The 26,827-nt window shown below is 44.4% G+C and overlaps 1 protein-coding gene across 1 annotated transcript; it reads right to left on the bottom strand.

Moving 5' to 3' along the window:
- Positions 1-8,961: 8,961 nt before the first annotated feature.
- Positions 8,962-26,581, bottom strand: LOC127003665 (protein OSCP1-like). The gene is made up of 8 exons (XM_050870582.1): positions 26,433-26,581; positions 25,387-25,541; positions 25,041-25,205; positions 21,459-21,618; positions 19,930-20,089; positions 16,382-16,462; positions 13,177-13,314; positions 8,962-11,305 (listed from the first exon to the last, which is right to left on the bottom strand). Exons 1-8 carry the CDS (start codon positions 26,542-26,544, stop codon positions 11,122-11,124), a joined length of 1,155 nt encoding a protein of 384 aa, XP_050726539.1. The 5' UTR covers positions 26,545-26,581; the 3' UTR covers positions 8,962-11,121.
- Positions 26,582-26,827: the final 246 nt, after the last annotated feature.

Below are 26,827 nucleotides of genomic sequence, written 5' to 3'. Positions count from 1 at the left end.
GGCAATAAAGGTACAAACCTACCTCTTGTTTGATTTACTACATTGTTTTTCAAGGACACAATACTCGCGTAAATCCAGAGTTACCTGTACATGGCTGAGGGATGAGAGGAGTTGGTGTGCCATGCTTAATTGGAGGCAGGTTTTCCATGCTCCGCTCGTCCCTGGGCCCGAATTTACAATTACTCTTAATCTTTAACTTAAAAGTTCCACTGAATCTCAAGTTTAACTTATAGCTGAGCTTAAATGAAAAAAATAAGTTCAACTTCGCTCAACACCTGATCCAGTATGAAAAAGTGTCCTGGCAAAAGAGGTATTTTTTTTAAATTGCAGAATTGCGACACTTCAGTGACTGAATATGTAGTAATACTACTTTATCAATGTTAAATGATGATATACTTAAGAAATATGGGCACAATAAGGTAGTATTCATAAAATAAAGGTTACGTTTATCATCCGCGCAAGGTGATATTCTTTTTTTCTCTTGAATGTAAACACGGACACGCGTTCCTGTTCTTCATTCCTGCATCACCCACCCTCTGACGAAGTAATCATGGAGAATATTGCCGCTTTTACTTCTCCCAAGAGGAAAAGGGGAGTATATTGGAGAGACTGCCCCACACTACATATAGTAGAACAAGTTGGTTTAAGGAAGACAATACTAAGGGGCAAATTCAGCCCTAGTTTAACCTACAGCGACAAGCGGGCAGCGTGGGAGGAGGTGACAACAGATACCGTCTGCAAGGGTAGCCACTGTCCCCTAATAGTAGCCTCTTCCATTTAGCGTAACCCGTTTCTGGGTCGTGATCTGTAGAGTCCCTTGAAAGATAGAGTCCCGACAGCCTAAGATTTGGACGCCATTATTGGCCCTGTTTTCGCCGCGAGAGCGTGTGCTAGTGTTTGAAAAGCGCGGCGAAAACACAGGGCCAATAATGACGTCCAAATCTTAAGTTGTCGGGACTCTATGAGCCCCTCTACAGATCACGACCCAGAAACGGGTTACGCTAAATGGAAGAAACTATTAGATGACATGAATCCGGTGGTATACGATGATCCTCAAACATGCGTTTGAGGCCACTCTCACGCCAAATACAAGCATCATGAGTGGACCCAGGCCAATTAGCTACAACATTAAGAATAGTATATTTGGCATCAAACACTAATTTTGTGTTTATGCAATGGAAATTCTTCCTGTTGACATAGTCTGCATCATATTCCCTGGGGGCCAGTATCCTGACATGCGTGCAATCTATTACACCAACAATGCCAGGGAAGTTTGCAACTTGCACAAATTCTTGTTGTTTCTCTCTGATTACAGGGACGGTGCGAGGAAATCGAATGAATTGGACAAGTTTGGCTGGTTGTGTAAGTGCCTTGAGGGTCTCTGTGATCGCTTTGCTCACTGACGACTGTGATTGACCAAGATCATCACTGTTACACATCTGCATTTTCCCCGTTGCTAAGTAACGCGGCGTAATAATTACTTTCATTTCGGGTGTCAATGCAAAACTCCTTGAAGTAGGGCTTTGCAGGGCCCCTCTCACCAAATCCGTTACGAACAGTACTCGATCCTGCACTATCCAGTCCGTAGCGTTTCAATAGTTCTGCGTCACTCAAAGTATTCAGAACGTCTCTTCGCTCTTGAAAAGTCTTCACTAGGCGCTGACGGGCTTGTTGACGTTCGGCCATCTTGGCGACTGAAGTTCGACTTAGGCTCCTTAATACGGGGTTGGGCCCGCCTAAAATATCCCGTCAGCTAAGATCAACTTATGAGGGATAAGATGAAGAATAAAGTTAAACTCGCCCTAAAGTCAAACTTAGCGGTTTAAGATTAATTGTAAATACCGGCCCTGGCACTTACCGTTTGACAGCGGACTGGCCCTGATTTTAAGGTTCACTCTGATGTCTTGTTCACTAAATTTTATAGTTTTTGTTTTGGGAAGACATTCACCCTTGGCAGTGTGTGCGAGCAGAAATAGTTTTACAGCCTTGGTCCAGCTGATTGTAATTGAGAGTGTTTTTGGTAATAAGATTTTGAAAAGTACCAGTGTGATTTTTCCTACTGCTTTTGATAAAATCCTGTTCATATATATATATATATATATATATATATATATATATATATATATATATATATATATATATATATATATATATATATATATATATATATATATATATATATATATATATATATATATATATTGTTATGCCGGACGTGTTACTTGGGTTCCGTGTTGCCGTTAGGAGACTCCGTGGGAGGGAGATATGTAAACACTTTGCACAGCTTCTGTAGTTTAATATTCTTCACTCTGACTCTTCACTTACCACTAGCTTACTATGACTGGGACTGGCACTCTCTCGCCCTCTTCTCCTATATATGTCCAGAACAGTACAGTCTAGAATGTTACAGTATATTTTAGATCATACAAGAACATGTAGCAAAAATATATGCGAGTTGGCAACACTTCCCGCCTGGCGCCTGACCGCGCCCCGCGGGGCGCGGACGGCTCGCCTTGCTCCCCGCCCCCTTGCTCGTTTCTCCGGGAGCCTTCTAGAGGCCTATGGTCGCCGGGGGAAGCTTCCAGCACAACAATATATATATATATATATATATATATATATATATATATATATATATATATATATATATATATATATATATATATATATATATATATATATATATATATATATATATATATATATCTATATATATATATATATATATATATATATATATATATACATGACCTTCACTTTCTCAATATATAAGTACTTTAAGTTAGGGTAGGCGGTGGTTGAGTGGTAACGTGCTGGGCCCACATTCACCATGTGATGGACGACGCGGGTTCGAATCCCCACGCTACCACCTGGGATTTTTCAGTCACCGCCGAGTGGCTTAAAACTACCCACATGCTGTCCTGAAGACCACCCATCAACCCAGACTCTAGAGGAAACCGTCCAAGTGAATCAAGAAGGAGTTCCGGGGAGCAGCATGAGCCAAGAGAAGATGGCGCCACTATAAACACTTGCCTGCGCCATGACGGGCTGGGGCCGAACACCATCCAGGCCCCTCAAGCAAGCCTACTGGCGCTATAGGCATAGACGTAAAAAAAAAAAAGTTACGTCTACTTATTGAAAACTAACCAACCTCACCCTAATAGGAACCTTGACTTGTGATCCAGCTCCACCAAAAGTGTGACCCAGCCCAGGGCCGCCAGACGTGACCCATTGATCCAGTGAGTGAGCCCTGCTGGTGGCGGTGGCGGCTCACCTCGGGGGGCAGCAGCCATGATTGGTGTGGACACTTGCTTGTAAATATTTAATTATGTTTAATTGAAAATTTTGCATGCATATTTATCCCTGTCTAACGAGTTTCCAATTAAGTTTGGGGGTCTTCGTGGTGCAGTGGTTAGCACACTCGGCTCACAACCGAAAGAGCCCAAGTTTGATTCCCAGGCGGAGTGGAAAAATTTGGGCGGCTTTTCCGATACCCTACGCCCCTGTCCACCCAGCAGTGTACCAGGTATTAATCGGGGGTTGTATCGCGTCTCCTGGGGTCTGTTCCCTTCTCCTATAATTCCTTCCCCTTCTGTCTCTCTCCGGCATATGACCACAGATATTGCGCCCACTAAACCAAACTTTCCAACTTTTCCAATTAAGTTTCAAAGAGAATTGAAGGTTCCTTTCAGCTATAAGAAAAAGCTATTGGAAAGATGGAGTAAATATTTGAGTGAACTGTTAAATGAGGAAAATGAAACTGAAAAAGTAGAAGGACCACAAGAAAAAATACGGAAGAGGAAGTAAAAGAAGCACTTAAGGAAATGAAATAAATTTAAATGCCAACCTGCACCTGCGTGCCACGCCCACGCAGTAGCCCTTTGAATCTCCTCGCTATTGGCATTTAAATTTATTTCATTTCTTTGCGCTTCTTTTCTTTTCTCTTTTCTTTTTTTTTTCTTCCTTTTTTTTTTTTTTTTATTTCATTTTTTCACTCAATATTTACTCCATCTTCAAATATCTTTTATTTTTTTATTAACTAAATGAGGAAAATGAAACTGAAAAAGTAGAAGGACCACAAGAAAAAATACGGAAGAGGAAGTAAAAGAAGCACTCAAGGAAATGAAATAAATTTAAATGCCAATAGCGAGGAGATTCAAAGGGCTACTGCGTGGGCGTGGCACACAGGTGCCATTTGGCATGCCTGCGGCATGCCTAAAGTGTTTTATTTTTTTTTATTTTTATTTTTTTTTACGTGTACGCTTGTAGTGGCGGTAGGCTCTCTTGAGGGGCCTGGATGGTAGTCGGCCCCAGCCTGTCATGGCGCAGGCAAGTGTTTATAGTGGCGCCATCTTCTCTTGGCTCATGCTGCCCCCCGGAACGCCTTGATTCACTTGGACGATTTCCTGTAGAGTCCGGGTTGATGGGTGGTCTTCAGGACAGCATGTGGGTAGTTTTAAGCCACTCGGCGGTGACTGAAAAATCCCAGGTGGTAGCGTGGGGATTTGAACCCGTGTCGTCCATCACGCAGTGAATGTGGGCCCAGCACGCTACCACTCAGCCACCGCCTACCTTAAAGTATGGAATAAATATTGAAAAATCAAACATGCAGCAATCTTAAGGCTGTAGTTTGTAACCTATGTAACAGTTTTGGAACACAATTTGGGTAGGCGGTGGCTGAGTGGTAGCGTGAGTGCCCTGCATTCACCGCGTGATGGACGACGCGGGTTCGAATCTGTCGCTACCACCTGGGATTTTTCAGTAACCGCCGAATGGCTTGAAACTACCCACATGCTGTCCTGAAGATCACCCATCAACCCGGACTCTAGAGGAAACCGTCCAAGTGAATCAAGAAGGAGTTCCGGGGGGCAGCATGAGCCAAGAGAAGATGGCGCCACTATAAACACTTGCCTGCGCCATGATGGGCTAGGGCCAACTACCATCCAGGCCCCTCAAGAGAGCCTACCGGCGCTATAGGCTGGAACGTAAAAAAAAAAAAAAAAAAAAAAATACATGGATATGAAAAATGCAACCTGCTCAAAAAATGTTTGAAACAAATGAATACAGAAAAAAAATTAGAAATGAGAGAAAAGAGAAGAATTACACCGCGCCACAAGCACTTCCAAGTAGGATTGGGGGCGGTCTTGGGAGTAACCAGCGTTGCCAATCTTCCGCGTCGCTTTGACGTCTAATATGTCTTCAATTAACCTAAATTACACTTCTTATATATAATTATGGAATTATAAATATAAACAATTGATATTTAGTTGAAATACAGCGATAGTATCACGGTGTAAACAAACATTTTAGTGAGTCGTGAGTAGACTGGCCACCCTCGCCCACCATCAGCGCAGCTAGTACTGCACAAATAAACACTGCACATTTGATGCTGTGGTAGTTCTTTTGTTGACGTACTCACTATTCTTACGTGGGTGCCATCAACAGCACCCACCACACCGAAAACCCAGCATTTCGGGCAAACTCCGCATTTCTCTGCTGCTCCCCCCCCGGTTTAAAAAGCAGCCCCATGCCATATTTCTCTCATATTCTCTTGTGTCACGAGAGCATCCACGGTCTGGGTGATGATTCTGCTGACCCCGGCCAAAACCTGCAAGCTGTTGCCATTACTGCGCTGCGGTATCGGGTGGCGGTCAGTCGACCACTTTCCACAGCACGCATTCACCTGGCTGCTCCTCAGTCCTGTTGCCAAATCACCCGCAAATCACGAGTCAACAAACAAGCAGACCGACGAACAGCACTCTTCTTCTTGATTCTGTTTCTCCTGTCGTTAACTCTCACGCTTAACCACGATGACGAATTTCGAGATAGCAAGTGGGGAAGAGTTGGTACTTAGATTTATTGTCTACAAATACTTATACTATTGTTAATATATATTTTTCTCTATTTTTTTTTTTGCATGTTCTATCTTACTGTGCGCGAGAGAGGTAAAGATGTCCCTTCTCAGCGAAAATTCGAAATCGTGCTGGCTGGCGGGTTTTGCAGACGGGCTGCCATGTGCCTGACGCTTGAACCTTCCTTGGGAGAACCTTCCTTCCACCCGCTCCTCCTCCCAAGGGCGCAGCAAGGCGAGCAGTAGGCTTAGGAGCTTCGTGAAACATGAAACATGCCCGCTTGTTTCTCCACGGACTCCTTGAGCACACTTCCAAGGACTTGGGAACTTTGATGAAACCCACCCCTGGAGAGTACTGACTGAACCTTGCAACAATGAGGGGCCCTGACACCCTCGCCTTTGAGCGATTAATACCTTTATAAGGGGACAAGGTGCCTGGTCCTTGTATGCACTCGCTGATTACTGATCCCATAAAATTCATATCAACGTAGCATTGACAGCATAGTACCTTCACTGAGATGAAGAACTTTAGCAAAACTTTAATCGCGTTTTTCTCAAAACAAGCACAAAATGTACATAAAATTATTTTTTGCTTTTATTTTCTGTATGACTTTCATGAAACTTTAGGACGTACAAGATCACATATCGTACTAATATTCTATTAAATGTTTTTTTGAAAAACGGCATAGTTTCGATATATGGGAAAATGATCCAAATACAATTTAAAAAATAAAATAAAAATTTTACAGATTAACAAAAATAGTTTTCAAGAAACCATCTTGACAAATTGTTATAATAACAATGAGTTATCAGATGTGCGCGTCACAAGAAAATCGGTAAAAAAATGGCTGAGAAAAATTAATTCAAACTTCTCATAAAAATAATGAAAAATAATTTTCTTAATTTTTCCTTTCATCTGATCAGCTTGAAATTTTGACATGACAACAAAGGTACTGATATATACAACATACAAATTATTCATGACCATAGAGGTAATTTTAATCCACGGCAGACTTTCCCCTAAAGATTTCATTTTCATGACTGAGAAACTATAAACTATGATCGTAGGTGAAAAAGATATATCAAAATGAATTATAATGTAATAGATAGGGGAAGAAGGTCCCCTTAATTTGCCTGGACTGTGTGTAGCCCCCGTGTATATCATTATTATTATTGTTATTATTGTTATTATTATTATTATTATTATTATTATTATTATTATTATTATTATTATTATTATTATTTTTATTATTATTATTATTATTTACTTATTATTATTTTTCTTTTGGCGCTGCCTGTAGCGCCGGTAGGCTGTCTTAAGGGGCCTCTTGGACGACCCCAGCCCATTAGTGGCGCAGGCTAATCTTATTTATAGTGGCTGCCATGATATATGACTCTTGCTATGGTGACGGGTAAATTGATATTATAATAGTTAATGGCAAATACCTCCCACAAAATTATATGCACAGCATTCATAAATGGTGACATGGCAACGATTAAAACTGTATATAAGCTGAAGGGGAAGCGGCCATTTTGGTTCAGGCTTCTCCACATCGTCATGGCGTCAATATCATTCTCTGCGAGTCTCCTTCCACTTACCAACTATAGTTTCCAGTTTCTCAGTCATGAAAATTAAATCTTAAGGGAAAGTCTGCTGCGAATTAAAATTGCCTCTATGGTCATGAATAATTTGTATGTTGTATATATCAGTGCCTTTGTTATCATATGAACAATTCAAGCTGATCAGGTGAAAGGAAAAAATTAAGAAAATTATTTTTCATTATTTTTATGAAAAGTTTGAATTAATTTTTCTCAGCCATTTTTTTACTGATTTCCTTGTGACGCGCACATCTGATAACTCATTGGTATTATAACTATTTGTCAAGATGGTTTCTTGAAAACTGTTTTTGTTAATCTGTAAAATTTTTATTTTATTTTTTAAATTGTTTTTGGATAATTTTTCCATATATGGAAACTATGCCATTTTTCAAAAAACATCTTGTAGAATATTAGTACAATATATGATCTTGTATGTCCTAAAGTTTCATGAAAGTCATGCAGAAAATAAAAGCAAAAAATAATTTTATGTTCATTTTGTGCTTGTTTTGAGAAAAACGCGATTAAAGTTTTGCTAAAGTTCTTCATCTCAGTGAAGGTACTATGCTGTCAATGCTACGTTGATATGAATTTTATGGGATCAGTAATCACATATCAGTGAGTGCATAAGAGGGTCAGGTACCTTGTCCCCCCTTACGAGGGTATTAATTTTAATTCATAAAAATATATTAATAAAGGCTGAATTTATTTTTTTGTTAGTATAAACTTTTTTTTCAGGAGGGCTGAAAAAAGGAAAACTTTTTTTTGTTTATTTAGTAATAACTCCTTTTCTTTTTACCTTACAATTTTGATTTTTGTCATGAAAGTACTTCAATGCATCCCTAAACAGATGCCAAGAAATCAATGCCGTACACATGCCACTGAGCCTTTCCCGGCGCTTATATCACTATTGGGGGTTCTCGGGTAAAGCAGTTTCCTTATGAAGAGTTGTTTTTTTCAGTGGTGGGCTCCTTCCCTTCACTCACTGCTAACCCAACCCATTTCGGCCATTTTCAAAACTTGCTAAAAAAAACACAGTAAGAGCAGAACAAACGCTTTTTTTTTTTTTTTTTAATGTGTCAGCCTATAGCGCTGGTAGGCTCTCTTGAGGGGCCTGGATGGTAGTCGGCCCCAGCCTGTCATGGCGCAGGCAAGTGTTTATAATGGCGCCATCTTCTCCTGGCTCATGCTGCCCCCCGGAACTCCTTCTTGATTCACTTGGACGGTTTCCTCTTGAGTCCGGGTTGATGGGTGGTCTTCAGGACAGCATGTGGGTAGTTTTAAGCCACTCGGCGGTGACTGAAAAATCCCAGGTGGTAGCGTGGGGATTCGAACCCGCGTCGTCCATCACGCGGTGAATGTGGAGCCCGCACGCTACCACTCAGCCACCGCCTACCCTTTGTTTATCAGCAGAAGAAAGTGGGATTATGGGAGAGTGAGGGAGGGGCTGCAGTTTCTCTTGTAGGATGCATTAGAGAAAATGGAATTGAAAGGATAACAAAAATAAAGGCATAATCATTATTGTTTGAGCAAATTACAGAGTACAACTGTCAGGAGGCGTGGCGGCGTGATGAGGCAGGCTTTTAATTAACCCGGTGTTGGTGGTAGCAGCGGGGATTATGTTTCTTAATGGTCCCTCTTAGCGAGAAAATTGAGAAAGAATCACCCCTCACACAAACCATTTCATAATATATGTCAAAGCATTTGTGATCAGATTATGTATCTTCTATTTTTGGGGTTTATATCATGGCACAAATTTGGCCCGTCGCTGCTACACAGTAAAGCCACAAATTTGGCCCGTTGCTGCTACACGGTAAAGCCACAAATTTGCCCCGTTGCTGCTACACAGTAAAGCCACAAATTTGGCCCATCGCTGCTACACGGTAAAGCTACAAATTTAGTCCGTTGCTGCTACCAGGTTAAATGCCAGGGACGCAAGGGACATTTAAAAATGCGAATTGCAGGAAAATAAATACACCACTTGAAAGTACACTTATAATAGGCTTTGAATAATTTATACTAAAAACATTTTTTCAATATTTTTTTCACCTCAGAAGGTCCCGTTAAATGAAAACTACTGAAGCGGTACAAAGTTTTAATATAAAACGTGTCATTGTTTACTTGAATCTGCTTCCGTGATGTGCACCTCCGTCAGCTTACAATAAAGCAGAACAGTTTTATGAGGACGTGAAGTAGCAATGAAGGTGCAGCAAACCTCGATCGTTCTCAATAGTCATGGGAGATTTTAACGCCTATAATTTATGAAACCGCATTAGGCTATATTGGAAGAGGTACTACAGTAAACCCCGCTTAAGTCGGACCCGAATAAGCCGGATATCGGATAAGTCGGACACTTGCAGGATCCTTTTTTTTTTTTTTCTTTTTTTTTTCCGTTCTATCCCGAGTGCACTGGTTGGCATTTTTGGCCATTGATTGAGTAATTTTAAGCCACTTGGCTTATATACTGGCTAAAATACCCCTGGGTTGCGTTTGAGAGAGCAACTCGGGCCGCATGGACCGCTCCGGGTGCTCTCAAACGCGTGACGCCACAGCCCGGATTCCCAACTCGGACCGCCCGCTGCAGCCTGGTTTGGAGAGGTGGGGCGCCTCCGTGCTGTGATGACGTCATCAGCAAATATGGCGGCCCGAACAAACACATATAAGTGCTTCCATTGCATTTCACCTCTCTGTGCCACCATAACCACTGCAGCTTCCTTTTCATCCTCTGTTGCAAGGAGCTCGTCGGCCAGAACGGACGCCATTTTGCTGGCAGATCAGCTAGAGAGAGAGAGAGAGAGAGAGCAGCGGATGCCATTTTCCTGCCATTGAGACGCCATTACCATAGCAAGGATGAGGCTTAACTGAGAGGCGCACAAAAGCGTTTGATAGAGGGGTCCAGTTGGTCTGGGCCCCCGGGGTGGCCCGATTCCCTCTCGCAAATGCATCGCTGACAGCCTTACATCGTCCGAGTCATTTGAGGAGTTGTCCGAGCCGTTGGAGACGCGAAACGGGCGCCGAGCCGTCAGTGCCGGCGCCAAGATCAGTGTTTACACAGCTGACATAGTAAGTGTGTGGCAGTGTCTCCCTCAGCTTTCGCTCGCTCTGTAGCACTTATTGTTGCCTTTGTAATTCTACCATGGCTTCTAAGGGCAAGGCTGTGTCTTCCACGTCAGTTAGGAAGCTGATGATGCTGTCGGTGGCAGAAAAAAATGGCTGTTATACAGGACCATGAGAGAGGTGTGAGCCGTGCCGAGCTCATGGTGCGGTACGTGTGTGTGTGTACGCCGCGTGTGTATGTGTGTGCGCGCACCATGTATGTAGTACATATTTACGTAATGCATTACACAGACCATTTCAACTGTTAGTGGTGACAGGCGTGCAAAATGTGAAAAAAATCCCTCGGGTAACTCGGATTGGCCTTCCCCCCAATTGCTGTGACTTATGCGGGGTATACTGTATGAAGCGGAGAGTAAATCAGTTTGTTGGGTCATGGAAAGAAACAAACTAAAAGTAAAGAAAACAATTTTCTAGAAAATTGCAGACATGAAATGGACACGGAAAAATTCTAATGGAGAGACGACTCATGAAACCGATTTTATTCCTTTTGTAAACCCGGACATGGCGATTGAAGAACGTCGTAACCAACACTAGTGAAGAATGCCGAGCAGACCACCTCACAGGCTGTCCATGAGGTCGAGTAGGTCCTGCCCTTTGTCCTCCTGGGATTCATTATGGAGGTCACTCAGGTCACTCAGCTCACTCAAGATCTGCCCCAGCTCTGTTCGGGGGCCACGTCTTCGGCCCTCGATAGTAATCGTGGAGTAACCGGAGCCTTCCCACGCGGCCGCACACTCCCCCCTGCGGCACAGTGGATTGTTTGCTACATTTAATGGTTTGCTGGGAGGGTAGAGGGTTGCGGGTCGCCGAGCGGGTCAGAGGCAAGAACAAACACGTTATCTAATACGAGTGGCCTTATCGGACTTATTAAAGAAAGTAAACTAACCTGTTGGTGCAATTTAACAGTACTGCTGAATAACACCTCAAAAATAAGTAACGAAAAGAAAAATAGCACTTATTATTTCTTCACCACTCATGTCTGACCTGGTGTAGGAGCAGATCGCCTGGCGTCCTGCAAACTACCAGTGATTTTAACCAATATTTGATCTCGCGTAGCTGGGAGGGTAGCGGGTAAGCTTGGAGGGAACCCGGTATCTGCGTCCTGTATGGCCACTCGTATTAGATAACGTGTTTCTTCTTGCCTCTGACCCGCTACATAGGTGTCCCGCTACCCTCTACCCTCCCAGCAAACCGTGTACAGTGTGGCCGCACCCTAAGAAAAATCTATCATTAATATCATGTAAAAGGGAAAAAAAAAAGAACAGTGCTTTTCAATGGATTAACTTAATTAGGCCCCCTTCACACTGTGTCGACGCTGGGCCACGACAACCCACGACTCTAGGGTACAGGATGTCTTGGGTATGAAATATTGATGTGAAAGGGACGCACATGGTTGGAAAGAGGTCTAGCCTTGGGCCGCTTTCACAGTCATTTTGTTTGTGTTGACCGTTACCAATGGCAGCGATTACAGCTTTACTTATCAATGAAAAGTTTCTATTAATAAAGCCTAGCATTTAGTTCGCTTTATTTGCTCATAACACACAACAGGCTCATAACACTACCTATGGAAGCACTAACACAACCTCTTCAAAAGTCTACCAAGTGTTTGAGGGTTGCTTTCACAGTCGTTTTGTTTGTTTTGATCGTTACCAATGGCGGCGATCGCTGCTATTGTATTTCCACGTAAAACTGGCCGATGGGGAAGTGGCGGCTGCGGGGTTAGCCTAGCCCCACACTTACCAAACGCTCTCAACATCTCTCGCTTCGTCTGCAGCCGCCACTACCCCATCGGCCAGTTTCACGTGGAAAACTATAGTGTCGATCGCCGCCATTGGTAACGATCAAAACAAACAAAATGACTGTGAAAGCGGCCCTAGAAACGATCGCTGGATGCTGAGATGGTGCAGTGTGAAGGGGGCCTAAGAGTTGCTGGGATGTCATGGCTCAGACTCGGCACAGTGTGAAGGAGGCCTGAGGCTATCACACTGGGCAAATTTTCCGTGGATCTTCAGTCAAACCATGATCTCCGCTGGCGTAGTTCTCATATTTCCGTGGTTTTCTGACGTGTCCATGATCTTCCAAAGCTATGGTATAGATTTCACCGAAGGACGACGGTATTACTCACCATCATCATCAGCAGCAATAACGAGAAACAAATGAGAACCACGCCAGCGGAAATCGTGGTTTAACAGAAGATCAACAGAAAATTTGCCCAGTGTGATAGCCCCTTTACATGACTACAAATTTTCTAGGGGCCTATACCTACTCCTCAGTCTAACATTTCAATCCTAGCCTTTGTTGGACGACTTCAACATGCATATAGACCAACAGTAAGCTTTTCACTAGTTTTAACCCGTGTGAATTATTTCAGAAATTCATGATGGTTGAACCCTAGTCATATGTACGTATTAACATGACTGATGGCTGTCTCATTTTTTATATACAATACAGAAAATATCTATATACGTACATGTTCCGAATTCTCGCTTTTTTAAACTTTACTGTTTATATTTTTAGTTAATTTGGACTTTTTCTTCTTTACAAACTAGGCATAGAGTGCTTTATACTCTACACATTTTCCCTCACTAATAATATACCTTATTATTACTGACCCTTCCTCGTCCTCCTCTGACGGGAACAAGTTGAGGCGAAACTCCTTCTTGTTGGTCGGGGCCCTGCCAATCAGCTGTACTAGAAGGTTGAGCTCATCCATCCCGCTGCCTTTAGATGTTCCCCTCACCTCAGCGTCACTGGTAAGGGCAGAGAGCAGCGGCTAATGACTCGTGATGAGAAAGTTTGAAAGTTTTGTTTAGTGGGCACAACATCTGTGGTCATATGCCGGAGAGAGACAGAAGGGGAAGGAATTATAGGAGAAGGGAACAGTTGGAAAGTTTTGTTTAGTGGGCGCAACATCTGTGGTCATATGCTGGAGAGAGACAGAAGGGGAAGGAATTATAGGAGAAGGGAACAGTTGGAAAGTTTTGTTTAGTGGGCGAAACATCTGTGGTCATATGGGGGAGAGAGACAGAAGGGGAAGGAATTATAGGAGAAGGGAACAGTTGGAAAGTTTGGTTTAGTGGGCGCAACATCTGTGGTCATATGCCGGAGAGAAACAGAAGGGGAAGGAATTATAGGAGAAGGGAACAGTTGGAAAGTTTGGTTTAGTGGGCGCAACATCTGTGGTCATATGCCGGAGAGAGACAGAAGGGGAAGGAATTATAGGAGAAGGGAACAGTTGTAAAGTTTTGTTTAGTGGGCGCAACATCTGTGGTCATATGCCGGAGAGAGACAGAAGGGGAAGGAATTATAGGAGAAGGGAACAGTTGTAAAAAGGTACCAGAGCCTTCAAACTAATGCTAATTATGAACTTTACATTTCTGCCCGAAATCGTGCCAAATCTATTCTCCGACTAACCAAAAATTCTTTCATTAATAGAAAATGCCAAAACCTTGCTTTCTCTAACTCTTCCCGTGACTTCTGGCATCTAGCCAAAAACATCTCCTCCAACTTCACTTCTTCATCTTTCCCTCCACTCCTCAGTCCTGACGGCAACACTGCCGTCTCATCTATCTCTAATGCTGAACTCTTCTCTCAAACTTTTTCTAAAAACTCCACTCTGGACGATTCTGGGCATATTCCTCCTACTCATCCCCCCTCTGACTCCTTTATGCCTGTTATAAAGATTCTTCAAAATGATGTTTTCTATGCCCTCTCTGGCCTCAATCCTCAGAAGGCTTATGGACCTGATGGAGTGCCTCCTATTGTCCTTAAAAACTGTGCCTCCGTGCTGTCACCCTGCCTGGTCAAACTCTTTCGCCTCTGCCTGTCAACATCTACCTTTCCTTCTTGCTGGAAGTATGCCTTCATACAGCCTGTGCCTAAGAAGGGTGACCGCTCCAATCCCTCAAACTACCGCCCTATAGCTTTACTTTCTTGTCTATCTAAAGCTTTTGAATCAATCCTTAACCGGAAGATTCAAAAGCACCTTTCCACTTCTGACCTTCTATCTGATCGCCAGTATGGGTTCCGCAAGGGCGATCTACTGGTGATCTCCTAGCCTTCTTAACTGACTCTTGGTCATCCTCTCTTAGCCGTTTCGGTGAAACCTTTGCTATTGCGCTGGACATATCAAAAGCTTTTGATAGGGTCTGGCACAAATCTTTGCTTTCCAAACTACCCTCCTACGGTTTCTATCCTTCTCTCTGTACCTTTATCTCCAGTTTCCTTTCTGACCATTCTATTTCTGCCGTGGTAGACGGTCACTGTTCTTCCCCTAAATCTATTAACAGTGGTGTCCCACAGGGTTCTGTCCTATCTCCCACTCTTTTTCTGTTGTTCATTGATGATCTTCTTTCCAAAACGAACTGTCCTTTCCATTCCTACGCCGATGATTCCACTCTGCATTACTCAACTTCTTTTAATAAAAGACCCACCCTACAGGAACTTAACGACTCAAGACTGGAGGCTGCAGAACGCTTAGCCTCAGACCTTACTATTATTTCCGATTGGGGCAAGAGGAACCTGGTGTCCTTCAATGCCTCAAAAACACAGTTTCTCCACCTATCCACTCGACACAATCTTCCAAACAACTATCCCCTATTCTTTGACAACACCCAGCTATCACCTTCCTCAACACTAAACATCCTCGGTCTATTCTTAACTCAAAATTTCAACTGGAAACTTCATATCTCATCTCTTACTAAATCAGCTTCCTCGAGGCTGGGCGTTCTGTACCGTCTCCGCCAGTTCTTCTCCCCCGCACAGTTGCTGTCCATATACAGGGGCCTTGTCCGCCCTCGTATGGAGTATGCATCTCATGTGTGGGGGGGCTCCACTCACACAGCTCTTCTGGACAGAGTGGAGGCTAAGGCTCTTCGTCTCATCAGCTCTCCTCCTCCTACTGATAGTCTTCTACCTCTCAAATTCCTCCGCAATGTTGCCTCTCTTTCTATCTTCTATCAATATTTCCACGCTGACTGCTCTTCTGAACTTGCTAACTGCATGCCTGCCCCCTTCCCGCGGCCCCGCTGCACTCGACTTTCTACTCATGCTCATCCCTATACTGTCCAAACCCCTTATGCAAGAGTTAACCAGCATCTTCACTCTTTCATCCCTCACGCTGGTAAACTCTGGAACAATCTTCCTTCATCTGTATTTCCTCCTGCCAACGACTTGAACTCTTTCAAGAGGAGGGTATCAGGACATCTCTCCTCCCGTATTTGATCTTGCTTTCGGCCACCTCTTTTGTTTCTTTTTAGGAGCGGCGAGTAGCGGGCTTTTTTTTTATTATTGTTTTCTTTTTTTGTGTGCCCTTGAGCTGCCTCCTTTGTTGTAAAAAAAAAAAAAAAGTTTTGTTTAGTGGGCGCAACATCTGTGGTCATATGCCGGAGAGAGACAGAAGGGGAAGGAATTATAGGAGAAGGGAACAGTTGTAAAGTTTTGTTTAGTGGGCGCAACATCTGTGGTCATATGCCGGAGAGAGACAATGGGAAGAAATTATAGGAGAAGGGAACAGACCCCAGGAGACGGGACACAACCCCTGATTAATACCTGGTACACTGCTGGGTGGACAGGGGCGTAGGGTATCGGAAAAGCCGCCCAATTTTTTCCACTCCACCCGGGAATCGAACCCGGGCTCTCTCGGTTGTGAGCCGAGTGTGCTAACCACTGCACCACGAAGCCCCCACCGAGAAAAGGGAAGGAAAGTGAATTAATTATAGAATCAGAGGTGGGTATGTATGCAGATCACTGGTATTGTGCGTCAATAACAACTCTGGTCAGTGAGCAATGTCTATAGGCAAGAACACGGACACATACCTGTTGGACTGTGAAGGGTGGTGAGCGAAAGACTGGGTGGTGGAGGCGGCTACACTGCCATCCTCGTAGGACACTGTATACCTAGCGATAGTGGGACAGGTTTAAAAATTTTCATTATTATTTTTATTATTAGTGTTATTAGTATTAGTAGTAGTAGTAGCAATAATGGTGGTAGATGTAGTAGTAGTAGTGATATTATTATTATTACTATTATTATCATCAACAACCACAAATTAACCACAAATGGCCACAGTCGGCTTGAGATGGCTATAGGTACCCCCTGAAACAGACACCTTTCCTCATGCCGGACCAGTATATTGCTACAGTGGTGTTCTAGTGTTGTAACCAAGACGATCTCTCCTTTACATAACAATCGGACGTTACGATGAAAGGTTTTTGTCTTAACATCTGTGTCAGAAATGCACAGAGGTGGCGCGGTACTGAAAAATCTTTAGTGTGGTTGGGGTAGTGCGGTACTTTTTCCGGAGTAGTGCGGTTGGGGTAGTGCGGTACTTTTTCCGGAGTAGTGCGGTGGGGTAGTGCGGTACTTTTTCCGGAGTAGTGCGGTGGGGTAGTGCGGTACTTTTTCCGGAGTAGTGCGGTTGGGGTAGTGCGGTACTTTTTCCGGAGTAGTGCGGTTGGGGTAGTGCGGTACTTTTTCCGGAGTAGTGCGGTGGGGTAGTGCGGTACTTTTTCCGGAGTAGTGCGGTTGGGGTAGTGCGGTACTTTTTCCGGAGTAGTGCGGTTGGGGTAGTGAGGTACTTTTTCCGGAGTAGTGCGGTGGGGTAGTGCGGTACTTTTCCGGAGTAGTGCGGTTGGGTAGTGCGGTACTTTTTCCGGAGTAGTGCGGTTGGGGTACTACTTCTTCCGGAGTAGTGCGGTTGGGGTAGTGCGGTACTTTTTCCGGAGTAGTGCGGTTGGGGTAGTGCGGTACTTTTTCCGGAGTAGTGCGGTTGGGGTAGTGCGGTACTTTTTCCGGAGTAGTGCGGTTGGGGTAGTGCGTTCCTTTTCCGGAGTAGTGCGGTTGGGGTAGTGAGGTACTTTTTCCGGAGTAGTGCGGTTGGGGTAGTGCGGTACTTTTTTCGGAGTAGTGCGGTGGGGTAGTGCGGTACTTTTTCCGGAGTAGTGCGGTTGGGGTAGTGTGGTACTTTTTCCGGAGTAGTGCGGTGGGGTAGTGTGGTACTTTTTCCGGAGTAGTGTGGTTGGGGTAGTGCGGTACTTTTTCCGGAGTAGTGTGGTTGGGGTAGTGCGGTACTTTTTCCGGAGTAGTGCGGTTGGGGTAGTGTGGTACTTTTTCCGGAGTAGTGCGGTGGGGTAGTGCGGTACTTTTTCCGGAGTAGTGTGGTTGGGGTAGGTGGTACTTTTTTTCCGGGTGTGGTGCAATTTTCCGGAGTAGTGCGGTGGGGTAGTGCGGTACTTTTTCCGGAGTAGTGCGGTTGGGTAGTGGTACTTTTCCGGAGTAGTGTGGTTGGGGTAGTGCGGTACTTTTTCCGGAGTAGTGCGGTTGGGGTAGTGCGGTACTTTTTCCGGAGTAGTGCAGTTGGGGTAGTGCTTTTCCGGGGTAGTGCGGTTGGGGTAGTGCGGTACTTTTTCCGGAGTAGTGCGGTTGGGGTAGTGCGGTACTTTTTCCGGAGTAGTGCGGTTGGGGTAGTGCACTTTTCCGGAGTAGTGCGGTTGGGGTAGTGCGGTACTTTTTCCGGAGTAGTGCGGTTGGGGTAGTGCGGTACTTTTCCGGAGTAGTGCGGTACTTTTTACGGAGTAGTGCGGTTGGGGGCGTGCGGTACTTTTTCCGGAGTAGTGCGGTGGGGTAGTGCGGTACTTTTTCCGGAGTAGTGCGGTTGGGGTGGTGTTTTTCCGGAGTGGGGTAGTGCGGTACTTTTTCCGGAGTAGTGCGGTGGTTTTTCCGGAGTAGTGCGGTGGGGTAGTGTGGTACTTTTTCCGGAGTAGTTCGGGTGGGTAGTGCGGTACTTTTTCCGGAGTAGTGCAGTTGGGGTAGTGCGGTACTTTTTCCGGAGTAGTGCGGTTGGGGTAGTGCGGTACTTTTTCCGGAGTAGTGCGGTTGGGGTAGTGCGGTACTTTTTCCGGAGTAGTGCAGTTGGGGTAGTGCGGTACTTTTTCCGGAGTAGTGCGGTTGGGGTAGTGCGGTACTTTTTCCGGAGTAGTGCGGTTGGGGTAGTGAGGTACTTTTTCCGGAGTAGTGCGGTTGGGGTAGTGCGGTACTTTTTCCGGAGTAGTGCGGTTGCGGTAGTGCGGTACTTTTTCCGGAGTAGTGCGGTTGCAGTAGTGCGATACTTTTTTCCGGAGTAGTGCGGTTGTGGTAGTGTGGTACTTTTTCCGGAGTAGTGCGGTTGGGGTAGTGCGGTACTTTTTCCAGAGTAGTGCGGTTGGGGTAGTGGGGTACTTTTTCCGGAGTAGTGCGGTTGCAGTAGTGCGGTCCCATTTTTTTCTTTCCCAGTGCGGTCCACGGTGTGCGGTACTGCGGTAGTGGTAGTCAAAATAAAATAAAAATCTTGAGTGCCTATCCTGCTATCCAAACAAAGGAAACATGCTTAAAATAGTACAATTGCCTTAATTTACAATAGATTTTTTTTCACTTTGCTAAACCACTTTTTGCATGTTTTTTCCATTATCTTACAATTGCTTAGGATTTTTTGAACTCATAATAAAAAAAAAGAATTGGCCGGCACCACGGACGAGTCCGGGTTTGAAATGGCCGGTATCGCGCAGGTTAAAGAAGACTCGCAGTGTAGTAGTTTAGTCTGTCTGTTTAGTATTCAATTTTGAACAATAACTGAAAAGTCAGAATGACTGAATCACTGATTCTGATGACTGATACTGATTGAGTCCAATTCACTGAAAAAAAAAAAAAAAAAAAATTCTGTGAGCAGCATTCCGCCGCGCTGTAAATTTCGTCTTCAATAGTTTTCAAAGTATCGCAAAAAAGTACTGCAGGATTTTTTAGTGCGGTCTGTGGTACTGTGGTACTTTCAAAAATTTTGCGGTAGTGCAGTATTGCGGTACTTTTTTTGTGATGCGGTACTACCGCACTACCGCACTAAGTACTGCACTTGCCCACCTCTGGAAATGCAGCCTCCAAAGAAAAGCTGATTGGAGTTAAAAAAAAATGCATGGTTCTTCAAATAAGGATGAAATGTTGACAGAAAATAAAGGCACAAAGCTTGAGTGGGAACACATCACTGCAGGCGGCACTTATTTATTTTTCACCAAATTTGTTTTACGAGAAGAGAAAAAGCTCCCACCTGATGCTTTACTGCAATACGACTGACTGATTCAAAAACAAACTTAACCGCCACTTAGGCCTACTCCTTTTTTTTTTTCAAAGGCAGAAATACGTCTTGGTGACCATTTGATGTCACTTCACTTAGGTTTAAGGACACACCACCATGTCTGGACCAAAGAGGCTGTGTGGTCCGAACATCTGTGTCAATCTATGTAACGCTCTCTCTCTCTCTCTCTCTCTCTCTCTCTCTCTCTCTCTCTCTCTCTCTCTCTCTCTCTCTCTCTCTCTCTCTCTCATATATACTCACATGTTGGTGCCCAGGGTAGTGCCTCGGTAACCCTGCAGGTCAAGGGAGCCAGGGATGGTTGGGGGCAAGTAGTCACCACCAGCGGGGAACCTATATATAACCACCTCCACATCATCCACCTGATCCGCCATTACCCGCACCACCCCAGGGACCTCGCTGCCTGTTTGGGATGGATAGACAGACAGACAGATGAGTGATTAAAGACAGACAGACATATACGCCTATACCTTGCCATCTTTAATCTGGTATCAGTGGGGATCATGTTTCTTAATGGTCCCTCCAAGCGAGAAAAATGAGAAAAAAATCACCCCTCACGCAAACCATTTCATAATATATGTCAAAGCATTTGTGATCAGTTTATGTATCATCTATTTTGGGGGGTTTATATCATGGCACAAATTTGGCCCGTCGCTGCTACACGGTAAAGCCACAAATTTGGCCCGTCGCTGCTACACGGTAAAGCTACAAATTTGGCCCGTCGCTGCTACACGGTAAAGCCACAAATTTGGCCCGTCGCTGCTACACGGTAAAGCTACAAATGTGGCCTGTCGCTGCTACACGGTAAAGCTACAAATTTGGCCCGTCGCTGCTACACGGTAAAGCCACAAATTTGGCCCGTCGCTGCTACACGGTAAAGCTACAAATTTGGCCTGTCGCTGCTACACGGTAAAGCTACAAATTTGGCCTGTCGCTGCTACACGGTAAAGCTACAAATTTGGCCCGTCGCTGCTACACGGTAAAGCCACAAATTTGGCCCGTCGCTGCTTCACGATAAAGCCACAAATTTGGCCCGTCGCTGCTACACGGTAAAGCCACAAATTTGTCCTGTCGCTGCTACACGGTAAAGCCACAAATTTAGCCTATCACTGCTACACGGTAAAGCCACAAATTTGGCCCGTCGCTGCTACACGGTAAAGCCACAAATTTGGCCCGTCGCTGCTACACGGTAAAGCCACAAATTTGGCCCGTCGCTGCTACACGGTAAAGCCACAAATTAGGCCTGTCGCTGCTACACATTAAAGCCACAAATTTGGCCCGTCGCTGCTACATGGTAAAGCCACAAATTTGGCCCATCGCTGGTACACGGTAAAGCCACAAATTTGGCCCATCGCTGCTACACGGTAAAGCCACAAATTTGGCCCATCGCTGGTACACGGTAAAGCCACAAATTTGGCCCATCGCTGCTACACGGTAAAGCCACAAATCTGTCCCGTCGCTGCTACACGGTAAGGCCACAAATTTGGCCCATCACTGCTACACGGTAAAGCCACAAATTTGGCCTGTCGCTACTACCGGGTTAATCTTTCCACTCCGCCCGGGAATCGAACCCAGGCTTTCTCGGTTGTGAGCCGAGTGTGCTAACCACTGCACCAGAAAGCCCCTTAAGAAGAAGAAGAAGCAGAACAAGAACAAGAAAAATAAGATGAACAAGCAAAAAGAAGAAGCAGAAGAAGAAGAAGAAGAAGAAGAAGAAGATGAACAAAAGCAAGAAGATGAACAAGAGCAAGAACATGAACATCAGTACCCACCCTGGGGCACTGGGCCGGGGGGTGGGAGGGCCAGGGTGCCGGTGGGCGTCTGAAGGCTCTGCTTGAGGAAGACAGACACACGTATCTTCATGTCCTGCACGAACCCGAGAATGGCGAGGCGGGCAGCCCACACTTGGCCCTCTGGTAGGCCTACGTAGGTCTGGGGGAGGGGATACTCTAGTTAGTCATCTGAGTGCAAACGTCTATATTGTACTGCATACCGCCAAGTACTAGTGCAGGATCTATGCCGCTCTTGTTGGTAAATGAAGACCCGTCACCTGGGCTGCCCTGTAAGTGGAATAGAGCGATTGTGTGTGTGTGTGTGTGTGTGTGTGTGGGATGTGAAGGTGAAGGTCGTGGGTTTAATGAGTTAGTTAAAAGAAGTATGTTGATTTCCTTTGGTTTCATTAATCTTGTGATACGTTTGTTGATCTTTGGTTGGACTGAAGGGTTTGTTTGAGGTTTGAGGTTTATCTATCTATTTATATATCTGGTGGAGGGTGTATGTATTTACCCATGTATATTTATTTACATATTTATTTATTTGTGTATCTGGCGGAGGGTGTATTTCTTTATCTCTCGACTGTGAGAGCGGCGTTTTGAATGTCTCATTTTGTTTTGGTGACGCAAGAAATACCTCGTACCTCATACCTCGGTTTAAGAGCTTTATTTTTTTCGATTCGAAATTTTGCTCGCAAACCAAAACTCGTAAATTAAAAGGAACGCACATTATAGTACTGAAAACACAAAAGATCGCACACTAGAGCACAAACGTAAGCAGACACGAGCGCACGGGTGCTACCTCTGTGAGTGTACAATGCAGACTGAGACCCCATTCCCATTGTTTTCTGCTCTGAGCGCTCTCGTCTTGCAGCGAACAAAGGGAACCCACGCTCGCGTCTTCGACTTGTTTAAACAGGATACTCGTACTCCAAGTCAACGCTTGTAAACCAAGGCATTTTTGTGATTTTTTTTGTGCTCGTAAATCAAAACACTCGTAAAGTATACAAGGTACTAGTAAACCAAGGTATTACTGTATACATGCAGTTATAACAAAAATATTGTAAACGTCGATATCGTGTAGTAGCGTTTATGTTTATGGGAAAGGGGAAGGGGCAGGTCTATCTCACGAGTCTCAAAGTGTGACTGCATAAAAGAGATACTTGAGTCTTTCGTGGTGGCGTAAAGGTGAATGGTGCGGCAACATCGCATGAGCCACGGTGCCAAGTGAAAGGGAAGGTTCACAAGTCGTTGTCTTTCCCTCAAACCCCAAGCCCTTCATAACACCATGCAGTCATATTATGAATATAACTATTAGTTTGTACGTTATCTATTTATGGATTTTTTTTTACAACAAAGGAGACAGCTCAAGGGCACAAAAAAAAGGTTACAATAATAAAAAAAGAGCCCGCTACTCGCTGTAGGAGCAGCGATTAGCGGGGTTTTTTTTTATTATTGTTTCCTTTTTTATGCCCTTGAGCTGTCTCCTTTGTTGCAAAAAAAATATATATATATATTCCATAAATAGATAATAACGTACAAACTAACAGTTAGATAAGAACATAAGAACATAAGAACGTTGGAGTCTGCAAGAGGCCGGTAGGCCTGTACAAGGCAGCTCCTTTGACCCTAAGCTCCCATCTATCTAACCCCACCTAATATCGCTGTCCATGAATTTATCTAATCTATTTTTGAATGTGACAATTGTATTGGCACTCACCACATGACTGCTAAGCCTATTCCACTCATCCACAACCCTGTTAGTAAACCAATTTTTGCCTATGTCCCTGTTGAATCTGAATTTATCCAGTTTAAACCCATTACTTTGTGTCCTACCTGGTTCTCTTACCAACAAAACCTTATGAATATCTCCCTTATTAAAGCCCTTCATCTATTTATAAACCTTGATCACGTCTCCACGCACCCTTTGCCTTTCTAGAGAATGAAAGTTTAACTGTTTGAGTCTTTCCTCATATGGCAAGTTTCTCAACCCCTGAATCATCTTAGTCATCCTCCTCTGCACTGATTCTAACATTTTGATATCCATTCTATAGTAAGGTGACCAGAACTGAACCGCATAGTCAAGATGAGGTCTAACTAATGCTAAATATAGTTTGAGGAAGACTTCGGCACTTCTGTTGCTTACGCTCCTTGAAATAAATCCCAGTACCCTATTTTCTCGATTTCTAGCTGGAATGCATTGTGCCCTTGGACGGAGATCAGAGCTTACTAAGACCCCTAAATCTCTCTCGCACCCAGACCTGCTTATGAGAGTGTCATTTAAGCAATAGTTATGTGAGGGGTTGTTCCTACCTACACTCAGAATACTGCACTTCCCTACACTGAACTCCATCTGCCATTTATCCGCCCAGTCATACAATCTGTTTAGCTCACCCTGGAGAATACTAGCGTCCTGATCCGACTCAGTTACTCTACCGATCTTGGTATCATCTGCAAACTTACTGACATCACTACTAATTCCTGTATCTAAGTCATTGATATAAATAATAAACAAAAGTGGACCTAATACCGAACCTTGTGGGACCCCACTCGTAACACATCCCCAGTCAGATCTTTTACCATTGATTTGCACTCTTTGCTTCCTATTGCTAAGCCACGCCTTGACCCAGTTCAAAACTTTACCCTCTACTCCGTGAGCCTGTAATTTAACCAACAGTCGTTGGTGAGGAACTTTGTCAAACGCTTTACTAAAATCAAGATAGATTACATCATAATTTTCATCTGTCTACTGCCTCAAATACTTTATTGTAGAAGGACAAGAGATTGGTGAGGCATGACCTACCTTTCGTGAACCTATGCTACGAGTCTGTGAATTAAGCTGTGTTTCTCTAGATGGTCCCGAATGCTCCTGGCTATTATGGACTCCAGCATCTTGCCTGATGTTAAGCTAATTGGGTGATAGTGTGAAGCAGCTAACCTGTCCCCCTTTTTGAAAATCGGCGTCACATTAGCTACCTTCCATAGGCTGGGCACATAACCAGTACATCACCTAATTCCTTTAATACCCTCGGAAATATCCCGTCAGGACCTGGCGACTTATTCTTCTTAAGCTTATCTATCTCATCCTGAACTATTTGCCTGGTAATGATTATATCCCTCAATTTATCGCCATCCCCGCCCTCGTACACCTGAACCCTTTCCGGAATAGTCGTTCGATCCTATTGTGTGAATACTGAAAGATCGCCATGTGCAGAGGTCATCACTAGCTGTGTAAACAATGGGGGTCTCTCCCCAGGACAAGCCACAGGGCTCAAGTTAGAGTCGATGGACTATACTCCTCCTCTGCTGTTACAGCCCTTCCTTTTTACCTCTTCATCAGCGTTGCCAAATTATCGTACTCATTGCATTGCACTTTCGTAGTTTCTGATCAATAGCGAATGGAAAAACAAACAAACAAACATCAATAAATAGGAGTTTTAACGCTAACTTCAATTTTCTATTGTTATTTGTGTAGGTACGAGAGTTTGAGGCTTAAAAGTAATAAAGACGAGGTGGTGAATACGATAATCTGGCAACGCTGCTCCTCCTCCTACTCCTCTTACTGTGATCGTTGTTCCCCACCTGCCTGAAGAGGTTAAGGGACGCCTCCACCTGTGCCGCTGCCTGGGGGTAGGTGGCGTAGCCCCTGAGGGCGTCCAGGTGGTTGAGGGTGACCAGCAGCACCTCGCGGGGACTCCTGCATGACAGCATCTGCTGCTTCACCGCCATCACCATCAGGTCGAACAGCTGTACATGTGGGGCAGAAGGGGGGAGGGGGAGGAAATTACAATGACGAGGATGGTGACTGGTTTTTTAATTCTGAAATCCTAACTTAACTACAAATTTGTATTACGAACATATCACTCTCCCCCCAAACTCTCGCCCCAGCCAGGCAACACCTTCCTTTTCTGCCACACGTAGTACGCACCTTGTCCATGCTGGACGGGTTGAGCCTCATGATGGAGGCGTGGGCCAGCTTGTCGAAAACTGTCCTGAGGGCCGGGCTGCTGTACAGTTCCTGCGGCGAGAACACTTCCTCCACGAAGCGCCGGTTCAGCATAATGCTGATGATGTCGTTACGCACTGTCGGGGTAAAATACGTGTGATTTAAGTGTTTGACATACGTGTGTCCTGTTTCAGTCGCAGACAGAGAGAGCAAACAGTTTCAAATGGTTTCACTTTTCTTAGAAATCAATAGGGTCATCATGTAAAAAAGTTTGGGAATCACTGCTTTAGATAGACATGAAAGTAAAGCTATAGGGTGGAAGTTTGAAAGATTGGAGCGGTCACCCTTCTTAGGCACAGGCTGTATGAAGGCATACTTCCAGCAGGAAGGAAAGGCAGATGTTGATAGGCAGAGGCGAAAGAGTTTGACCAGGCAGGGTGTCAGCACAGAGGCACAGTTTTTAAGGACAATAGGAGGCACTCCATCAGGTCCATAAGCCTTCTGAGAGTTGAGGCCAGAGAGGGCATAGAAAACATCGTTCTTAAGAATTTTAATAACAGGCATAAATGAGTCGGAGGAGGATCGAATGAGTAGGAGGAATATGCCCAGAATCGTCCAGAGTGGAGTTGTTACAGAAAGAAATCAGGTTTTTAGATACCTCATTAACACCCTCCCTGGATATATTGACATCACATAACATTTCTTCTTCCCTTCCCTTGAATGCCTTCTCGGCTTCAGGTAAAGATGACATATCTTCGCAAGTACCGACAAGAAGCCCAATATTATCGCTGGCTTTTTTGTATAGTTAGAAAAATCCTTAGGGTCCTCCTTTGCCTGCTTTGCTATCCTGATCTCATAATTAGTTTTTCTATTCCTTATATTAGTTTATCCTCTCGTCTTCCTTTTATCTATTCCTTGTTTTAACCCAATTTTGCATTCAATTTAGTCAAGCATCTTGATCTCGCTAGCCTGTGCGAATCTTGTTCCCTACGACCTTCATTAGTTTTCATAGGCCAGTGTCGTCTCACCTTTGGTCGCCTGGTTCTCGGGGATGGCCTGTGCCCGCAGCCTCTGGTCGATCACATACATCATCTCGCCCCCGAGGTTGAGGAACTGAAGGGGTAGCGCTCGGAGGGACATGCTGCGGGAGGTGTAGATAGATATAGTAATTAGTTTTGAAAATAAGCCCTATCCCTTCTCTGCTAAGTGTAGGTATATGCTTACATCATATGCCGAGCCGCAGACAGACCATCGTGGCCTCCAGAAGATATACTGGCCTGGGTCTCAATCGAGTTGTATTGTGTTCATTGTGTTGTGACGTTAAGCGGAAAAAAATGGGAACCACGGTGTTTTGTATGACTAGTTTTTTGTGAGTTTTAGTGATAGATGACTATATTTGTAGTGCCACAGCGACTAATCTTGA

The sequence above is a fragment of the Eriocheir sinensis genome, chromosome 26 (assembly GCF_024679095.1).
Source record: "Eriocheir sinensis breed Jianghai 21 chromosome 26, ASM2467909v1, whole genome shotgun sequence".
Classification (NCBI taxonomy): Eukaryota; Metazoa; Arthropoda; class Malacostraca; order Decapoda; family Varunidae; genus Eriocheir; species Eriocheir sinensis.
Note: the sequence above shows the minus strand (reverse complement) of the source record. Positions and strands in the feature narration are given on the sequence as shown.